The sequence below is a fragment of the Rhipicephalus microplus genome, chromosome 1, assembly GCF_043290135.1.
Source record: "Rhipicephalus microplus isolate Deutch F79 chromosome 1, USDA_Rmic, whole genome shotgun sequence".
Taxonomy (NCBI): Eukaryota; Metazoa; Arthropoda; class Arachnida; order Ixodida; family Ixodidae; genus Rhipicephalus; species Rhipicephalus microplus.
In genome coordinates, this window is record NC_134700.1 from 265,757,611 (window position 1) to 265,767,116 (window position 9,506).

General features: G+C 46.9%; 1 protein-coding gene across 1 annotated transcript; it reads left to right on the forward strand.

Moving 5' to 3' along the window:
* The first annotated feature begins 523 nt into the window (after positions 1–523).
* On the forward strand, positions 524–6,301 carry LOC119164911 (gonadotropin-releasing hormone II receptor). The gene is made up of 2 exons (XM_037417114.2): positions 524–1,486; positions 3,338–6,301. The coding sequence occupies exons 1-2, from the start codon at positions 704–706 to the stop codon at positions 3,758–3,760; spliced, it is 1,206 nt and encodes a 401-aa protein (XP_037273011.2). The 5' UTR covers positions 524–703; the 3' UTR covers positions 3,761–6,301.
* Positions 6,302–9,506: the final 3,205 nt, after the last annotated feature.

Genomic DNA, 9,506 nt, shown 5'->3' on the forward strand with positions numbered 1-9,506 from the left:
TTTGTGTTACAGTAACCGATTATGCCCTCATCGCAAGTCGCACATCTGTGTCCACAGAAATGAAGGCACCGTCCTGAGCCCGCACATGTGTACATGTTCCTGCCCTAAAGACTTCATATGTTACGAATGCATTTTTAATTGGGGCTAAGGTGTTTTGGAGTCGTTGAAAAACTCTATATTTAAGACTATAGTATGCAGCCACATCTGTTGCTCAAATGTTAGCCACACGCCTGAGGGGTAAAAAACATGTAAAAGAAAGCAGCACTGTTAAGACAGTAGCTAAGAGACGGTACATCAACCCCGTGCTGCCGTCATAATACTAATAACTTCCACGTTTTTGCGCATCAAAACCACGATATGATTACCATATACGCCATAGCGGAATGCACCGGAAATGTCGATAATCTGGTATTTGTGTGACCTTGCTCGTGGGCGTGCCCATAAGCAATAAAATCAGGCTCTACATATCACATTTCCGCAGCAAGCGAGCACCGTCGGCTTCGTTTATTAAATCGAAGCTTTATTTACGCCCATAGATCGCAAACGTTAATGATGCAGTGCATTCACCAGCATGCTGTCATAAGCTTTTGCTTCCTTTCCCGCCCTTTTTCAGGAAGTCCACTCACCTATACGTCAAAGCCACGACTAATGCTGAGAATACTGTCGGCATGAGCTTCTTCAGCGCACGTAAAAACTAAGGGCAATGACGAATAGCAATGCAAACGCTCCCAGCTACACCGACTCACTGGCAAACGCATCTGCCAACTTCTCCCTTCAACTCACCGGTCGTGTCGACGGCAGTAAAGACTCCGTCACGGAATTCGGCCCCCAGTATCACCGTCAAGTCCGCATCACCATAATCCTCATCATGATCGCCTTCTCGGTCACGGGAAACAGCGTCGTCTGCTGGCGGCTACTGCGGAATCGTCGACACCATCGCTACCAGAAGGCGCACGTCTTGTTCCTGAACCTGGCCGTGGCCGACCTTCTAGTCACCACGGTCACGATGACCTCGCAGACGGTCTGGGAGATCATGGGTCGCGCCTGGATCGCCGGCGACGCCTTCTGCCGCATCTTCAAGGTGCTGCAGACGTTTGCGCTCGCCTCGTCCACCTACGTTATCGTGGCCATCGCGCTGGACAGACACTTTGCCATTGTGCACCCGCTGGCCAGCTGCCCGACGCCTTCTCGCCTCGCCACGGCCGCCTGGGTCGCTTCGCTGCTGCCATCGCTGCCCAGCCTGTACGTGTTCCGCCTTGTCGACGCGGGCGCCGGGATCAAGTACTGCACCTCTCTGTTCTACGCCAACAAGATGGTCTCGCCGCTCGCTCGCCAGCTGTACATGACCTCCGTGTTCACGGTCGTGTTCGTGCTACCGCTCATCCTGCTCGTAGTGCTGTATGGCCGAATACTTGCCGAGATTTGGCATCAGAGCACGGCCATCAAGAACAGGCACCAGACCACTTCGTCACTACCGAAGGCTAAGGTACAGTAGCCATATGACCGTTTGATCATCCATAGCACTTTATTTTTCTAGTCGCTTAAAGAGAGAATCTCGTGCACATTATGTTGTTTAATTTACGAGCGAGATACGTTGCTCGTAAGGTGCTAAGTAATCTAGTATGAAAGGCTAACAATCTGTTAATGTGTGAGTTGCTATGTACCTGCATCAGCTTTGCAGAAACCGTCACCAAGTCCGTGCACGATCATGTGTGACAAAATGCAACCAAATGCCAATGTCGTACAGTAGACGTCAGTGGCATGATAAGGTCACAGATGTCGTTTCGCACGATGCTTAGAGGGATTATATGCAAGCCGGCCCATCTTTTTCCAGTCAGTGCTGGCGGCAAATTGTTCCAGTAAGATAGTTTGCTGGGTGAGTAGGCGTATGATAATAGTATGACGATTGCGGCATGAATGGACGTAGCCAAAAAGAGGTTGGGGGGTGGGGGTTCAGACCACTTTAACTTTATTTATTTTGCTTGCATATATTTACAAGTACAGGTACAAACATACATAAAAATATACCTGAGCTCCTCCCTGTTCCTTCCCCTCCTATGAAGAAGTTTCTGGCTATGCTCCTGCCGGCATGCTCTACAGAAAAGAGCACAACCAAAAAAAAAAAAGAGTGCTTATGACGAACACTATATAAGACAGTATCACTCTTAAAAGCCACAATGTAAAGTGTAACGCATGCACACACAAAAAATAAAGAGAAGTGCAAAGTAATGAAATTGAGCAATTCTCCCAGCCGTAGAGTGATATTCTAAACGCAAATTTTAGAAATAACGTCTTTTGATGAGTGAGTTCCACTTGAGTGGCACGTACAGTGTCGCTCAATTTTCAAGTAACGAAGGCAACAGATGCCTCGCTTCATAACCTCGCGAACCATTAGAACACCGGCACCCTTTCCCCATCTCTCTGCCATTACGACGTCTGTATCTCTAACGTTGTCGTTTGACGTGAAATTCGCTAAAAGATTTTGCACGTTTGTGCCATATATAGTTCGCAACTCTAGAAGCATTGATTTCGTCTAAATCTGCAAAACAACACTTTCATTACGCAAAACCGAAACGTAAACATTATTCGATGTGGTTTGATCTTTCCAAGACTTACACAAAAAACTAAAGCGGGTGGATATAGTACATATAAGTCGTATCCTGATGTAATAAGCACCTGTTTGATTACACCGACACTGAGACGACAGTGTGTGTGAAACGCGCTTACGCGTATGTCTGCTGCTACATACATACATACATACATACATACATACATACATACATACATACATACATACATACATACATACATACATACATACATACATACATACATACATACATACATACATACATACATACATACATACATACATACATACATACATACATACATACATACATACATACATACATACGTGCTTGCGCGCGTGTGTGTGTATGTGTGTGTGCGTGTGTGTGCGTGCGTGTGTGCGTGCGTGCGTGCGTGTGTGTGTGTGTGTGTGTGTGTGTGTGTGTGTGTGTGTGTGTGTGTGTGTGTGTGTGTGTGTGTGTGTGTGTGTGTGTGTGTGTGTGTGTGTGTGTGTGTGTGTGTGTGTGTGTGTGTGTGTGTGTGTGTGTGTGTGTGTGTGTGTGTGTGTTTAAATAGACAGGCACACATATGTTACGCTCCCTCCCTGCCAAATGAAACTGTGGACTCCTCAAGCTGTCCGAGGACGCCTTTTGTTTTACAGTCTCCTCTGTTTCCATCTGTTATAATACAGGATGCCAGATAAAACAATGTCAACTTCAATCTGTGGCACACTTCACTGTTCCTTTGTTTCGTCCCTTCTTTCTAGGTCAAAACCGTAAAGCTGACGGCTGCCATTTTCGCTGCCTTCCTGGTGACAAACGTGCCGTACATGATCCAGGAGCTGGCCCTGGCTTTCGCCGGTTCTAGCGTGTCCTTGGATCGAAACGTGGTGGCCCTGTTCGGAGTAATCTCGGCGTCCAACAGTGCCATCAACCCGTTCATCTTCCTCTTCTTCCAAAAGAAGAGCAGTAGCGCCAAGGGGAGAAGGCGCTTCGTCATGCCATTTCGCAGGGACACCGTCGCCGAAAGCAAGAACGGGACTACTTTCTCGAGTTGTAGGAACAGCGGCGCCGGTCACGATCACTACACCGGCTCGCTGAAGAGCCAATCGACCGTCTACACCATCTCTTCGCGTGAAACAAACAGAAAGTCACCCTCTTCGGAACAGTGTGCCGATCTGAACGCGTAGCCGGTGCTCGAGAGACGCTCTTGAAGGGACCTGAACCATTCCCAAACTAACGGCTCGGTCACACCTGCGAATAGCATCGGTCGCGCGACCAAGTCAGTCGCAAAATCAACTGGTTACAAATGACCGGTTTGGTCGCAAAGAAACCACTTTGGCTCGGTCGCTTGCTGCTAGATTTTGCAATAGTGTGAATGCAGTCGCAAATCTCTGAGCCAATCAGGTGAGCGGGAACAGATCGTCAGTTTATTTCACGGTTCAATGGGAACGCGAGCAGACGTGAATAGTGTGTCGTGACGGGTGTAGGTCGCGCGCAGGTGCGAACAGCGGTCACTTTGAGTCGCTTTTCGGTTTTTGGTCGAGAATGGTCACGCGACTGGTGCAATTCACGGGTGTGAATGATCATTAAGCATCGCAAACATCAAGCCACGATTGCCAGTGACATGCTTTTCTCCCTGACAATTACGGGCACCACGAAACAAATTTTATGACACACTGTAACTATTTTGCGAGAAACCCTTATACTCGCATGCTCAATAGTAGTGAGGAAAGGGCAGAAGCGTATGATATTCATTGAGTAAGGGGAGTATGAACTCCCCTTACTCAATTCTCCACGAGGAGCCTGTAAGGTACTTGTAAATAAATAAACATAAGGAATAAAAACATTATTAAAAACAGCAGCGGGCCAAACGCCTAAAATTGAGCGCCTGCAGCTCACTGCTCGTACCTGAAATTTCTTGCTTTATGCTCAAAAAATATGGCACGCTGCAGTACGTTTCATACATGGAAGGCCAACACTGTGAAGGCTGCAGTGAAGTTTCTCACTGGTCCTACCCCCGACCGAAAAATAGCATTCCAGATATGAAATGCAAAAAGAACCAATCGAGGGGCCTGTTTTCTTGTTCGTACTAGACACACTTAGGTGCTAAACTTGAAAGTTCTTTGTTCAGCCACGGCCAATGCCAAGTTATTTTTCGTCCCGTTTATTTTTTCAATATCCATTTAAAAATGATTAATATTACCACTTGTTTTTCTTGGCTACGTCGATAGTTGACTTCAAAAAGTTTGGAACAAGAGCACCTAAGCAATGCAAGCCTGATCCAACCATTCATAAGTAAGCCAACTGCTTAATTAGTGAACTTGCTAAATATAGGTACAACTCGAATTCGACATGGAATAAGTCACGTACAGTCCTGTTTAAAAGTACCCGGGCCACACTTTCATAGAAAGACGTGGGATAGTGGCCTGGGAACATTTGACCGCCCCACTACCTTTACTTCCCTTAGAAGTACCCAATCAGCGGGATCTACAGTGCATATCAGAATCATTTTATCATTGAACGAGTGTAGTCGGACCTTTGTGTGACCTGCGGCCTCACGGTGTCCCTGCTTCCCTCCACCCTAGCATAGCACAAAGTGGCACTGGGTTCTAACGAAATCCTGGGTTCTCCAATTAGCCTTACTGTAGTACACAGTTAGTTTTTTATATAAAAAACTGTCACGGCCTAATACTTGGAGAATTGTAATTACCACGCTAATTACGTAGTCTTCAAAGTGTCGCCTGCTACGTAAGAAACGGTGTACAGTGGGAATATTCATAAAATTCGTAAGGTGGACTGTCCATCCAAGCGCTCACTAATTGAATATGGCTCGGCTGTTAGTGGTAATGACTGGTTCACCGTTATAAAAGTCAGACGAGAGCGGCGAGCACCAAAGTGAAAAGCCGACATAGCGGACATTTAGAGAACACCATTCAAGGTCACGCTGAATTATTTGACGTCTACAGAGCACGTAATTTTTAAAGGGATCATTGTTACGGCATCGTTGACAGCGTACGCAAGCACTAAATACATTATATATGACGTGTATGCTTGTGCATCACTCCTCACTGACGTTTGGTGAGACTCGACCAATTTCCTCTAACATAAGCTTCGCTTCTTGCCTTCTGAATGTATCTGCCCGAATCACAACACACGTGTACAAGTGGCATGTTCATTCTCTTCTGTGTTAATAACTGTAAAGTGTGAATTCACACCATCTTCTCAAAGTGAACCCTGATGTGATGCGAAGCAGCAGCGTTGCGTACGGGTGGCGTCACGAGTTGAGCGGCGCTTATTCGGTTGCTGCGGTGTGCGCTTCAAGATTAGCGAGCAGCGGTTGGGGAGCGAGAGGTGGTAGTGGCAGGGGTAGCGGGTGAACGTACGAGGTGCGGCAGCTGCGGGCCCTGCGGCGAGGGCGCAGCAGGCGAATGGGAGAATGACGTCAACACGTGGCAGCGGCGTGACCTAGTTGGCATCGCTACAGCACCTGCAGCGAGGAGAGCGCGTTGAAGCGCGTTCGTATGGACGCACGGAGAGACATCGTAACACAGGCTGCTCAAAGAGCTGCTTTGCACCTAATACGTCCTTATTCCTTCAAGTGCGATGCCCACATATCAGATATAAAAACCTCTATGTATTGTGCCGTGTTTTACCTTTGCCTTCAAAGAGCAGCGCAGCGTTCTTTTGTTGTTGAGTCAAATAAAGACCTCAATGTTGATATTCTGTCATAGGAGTGCCTAGATTCATTTTTTGGGGTGTGAAGTTCAATAACAGTATGCAAACTAACGACAAGTAAACAACTATCACATACTTTGTGACGTCCTAGATAAATTGTGAACTATTACATGACGCTATGGCCAGTTTGGAGGATATACTTTACGTCAAGACGTCAAGCCTTCACAAACGCTGAGAATAACTAGATTATGTGAAGTTCCTTTAATTTTTGCACTTGTTGTGCATGGTTATTCAAAATGTAAATCGTGATTGCATGTAATGCCCTTTTCCAAGCGCGGTTGAACTTGCGCGCTAACCATATAGTAAACTTGTGCATCGTTTTTCACTAAGTTAGTGGTGCGTAGACATCAGTCAACCTGACTTCACAGCCACACCCCAATTAACACCTAAAGACAGCAAGCTAGAATTTCAAACCGAAAATGATTTGACTTCGAAGAAACGATCCAGAGAAAATAATTCAAGGACAAACAATCACTGAGACAATAACAAGGTATGTTAATGTAAACAATGTTGCCAACGGCCATAATGAGGTTCATACACTATCAAACATGCGTTGGTTGACTTAACAAGTACAGGTCTAGGTCTTTCTTTTCTTTTTCGCCTATGTGTATATCCCGGCCAGTGTTCAGTTGAAAACAAACAAGAGAGGGTGTTTTTCCTGAGCCACTTACAGTATAAATGTTCATCCTGTAATTATCATGCAGATACTATAATCAAAGGCGGGAGAGCGATAAAAAAATCAATCTTTCGAAAAAAAAAAGAAATATTTCCGATGTCCCCTTAATCATGTTGACAAAGAAAGTAGAAGAAGGGTGGACTAGCGCATGAGCTCGTGCATGCGCTCACGCTCGAGCTAGCGGCATTAGTCGACTGAAGCAGAAGTGAACCGCAAACGTCGCCACCGACGTGAACTGCGACTTATCTCCGTTCCACACTGCCCGAGGGCACCTGAAGGTACGTCCTTATTCACCATCTCCACTACATTCTTTCGATTTGCGGATTTAAAACAGGCATTTGGGCTAAACCTTAAAAACCTCAATGCTACCCACATATGATCTGGCAGGGCCCCTCGTTACGGGACCCAAGTCGGCTCACAGAATAAGATTGGGACTCTGCCTTACGAAGTTCAGAGTTGCTCCCACAACTACGGGCTGTCCCGAGAGCCCACGATGCGGCGGTGAGGCTTGGCCGCCCCGTTCCTACGTGGGAGCGGGCCGCGACGTTGCTCTAAACGAGCAGCGTTTCCCAGGACCCAATAAAGGTGTTTGTCTGTCTGTCTGTTACCCACTGTCTTCGGTCAATAATCTGAAAGAAGTTAATTCCTAACTCTCCCTTGTTACCCGCTGCTGTCTTCTCTTGTGGCTACGGTGCTCCACCGCTCACCCGAAGGTCCTGTAACCGAATTTAGATGAAAGCGCATGCAGTGCTAGACGCTCGTGTGCCTTCATTTAGGCGCACGGTAAAGTGCCCCAGGTGGTAGAAATTTTCGATGCCCTTCACTGCGGCATTAATTTTTCGTAATCTTATCGTACATTTGGACGTTGAACCCCAACAATCATAACTAAATCTTTATCGGTAGCTTGTGAATACGACAATATATCTACAGGGTTCACGCAACTAACTTCGCTGGCGAAACAATTTTTTTTTTCGTGAGAAGCTTTCCTCTAATATTCCTGCAGTCGTTTGATTCAAATAATTTCAGCCGCAACGCTTGAAGATAGATTTGCAGGACGGTACGTGGCTAGACGCTTATTCAGTCAACAAACAAGCCTGACACGGATGAGTGCCCCAAGTTCAGCCAAACACGAGGACGTCGCCAATTTGACTGTCTCAAAGACTTGGCATATACCGGCCGACGGTCCCTTCGGCTTGGGAGAACCGAAGTATGTGGCTATAGTCTAAGGCCGCCCAGACCATTCGCTTCCAGAAATGCTTCACAAAACTAGCGCCAGACACGCTCGTCGTCTACGGGCCACGTCGGTCTGGCACAGCGCCAACCATGCTAAGAAAGCGGACCAAGAAAGCGTCGTCGCTATTTGAGAACGGCGAGTCCTGCAGTGCTCTGACGGGAAACATCGCCAAAGTGAAAATATTACTGAACGTAATCACCCAAGAGTGCCACTTTCAATCGATTAATTTGAGACGCGGTACTAAGGCTCTGTAGCCATGTCGCGATTGCGTGCACGACGGGCAGGCGATTGGTTCCGGGATGTATGTGCGAGAGAGAGAAATATTCCTTGTTGTAAAATCAGATTATGGTCGGTACATATATAAGCACTGATATGAGCACCGTAATCATTGCATCACCGGGACGTACAAGAAAGACTGTGCATTTCCAGGGCATAATTATCCTGTCCATTCTTTCACGCTCTATAGCTTCACTGTAGCCGCCACAGGCTCAACATTATGCGCACTATAGTAGATTGTGAACTGGTAGGCTGTAGTTCTCCAGTGGTAAAGAGTTAAGCAATTATGCATTTGATGCCAAAACAGATGGTCTCACCCCTTCCACGTCAAGTCTAGCTGCTCAGCAAGTCCTTCACCGCACTTTCTCCACTTTGATAGCATCATTTCCTGAGATGCGTGCGCAGCCGATGTCGTGCGTCTGGCCTAAATCTACAGCGACCGCAGTCGTCTTACAAAGTCATCCTGCAAGCTTTTAGCGTAGTCTGTAAAGAAAGTTCCATTTACGAGTGCGGCCAACAAACAAGAGGACCCTCGGCAATGGCTTCTCTCATGGTCCACGTGACACTGCAACCGTGCTCACCGCGCTGATCGATGGGTAGGTCGATCTGCCAGCCCGTGAATTAATCAATGTTGAGGTACTTTCCTCCCGTGCCGACAGAAAGGTGGACAAATACTTGTAAGGTCGGCTACTATTTAAAGGGCCACTCAGTAGGCTCCCAAAATACAAAAAAAGAGCGCAATATTCTTTTCTGATATTTCTCGTTCTTCTTGGCGCACTACTGTGACGTAGACAGTAGTTCTCGTGACGTCTACAGCGTACATGCTCTTGATTCGTTGGTATACGCGAAATCTCCACTGCTTTGCCATGCAGCCGCCCATCCGGTCTTCTTTGTCTCGCATGAATATCGTGCACAATCAACCAATCAAACTTCGTTTTGTGCGTTTACAACTGCGCAAGTGGCGATAACAGCGTGTAGCCGAGAAGCGCAAAATCCTGATAGGCATCTAGCG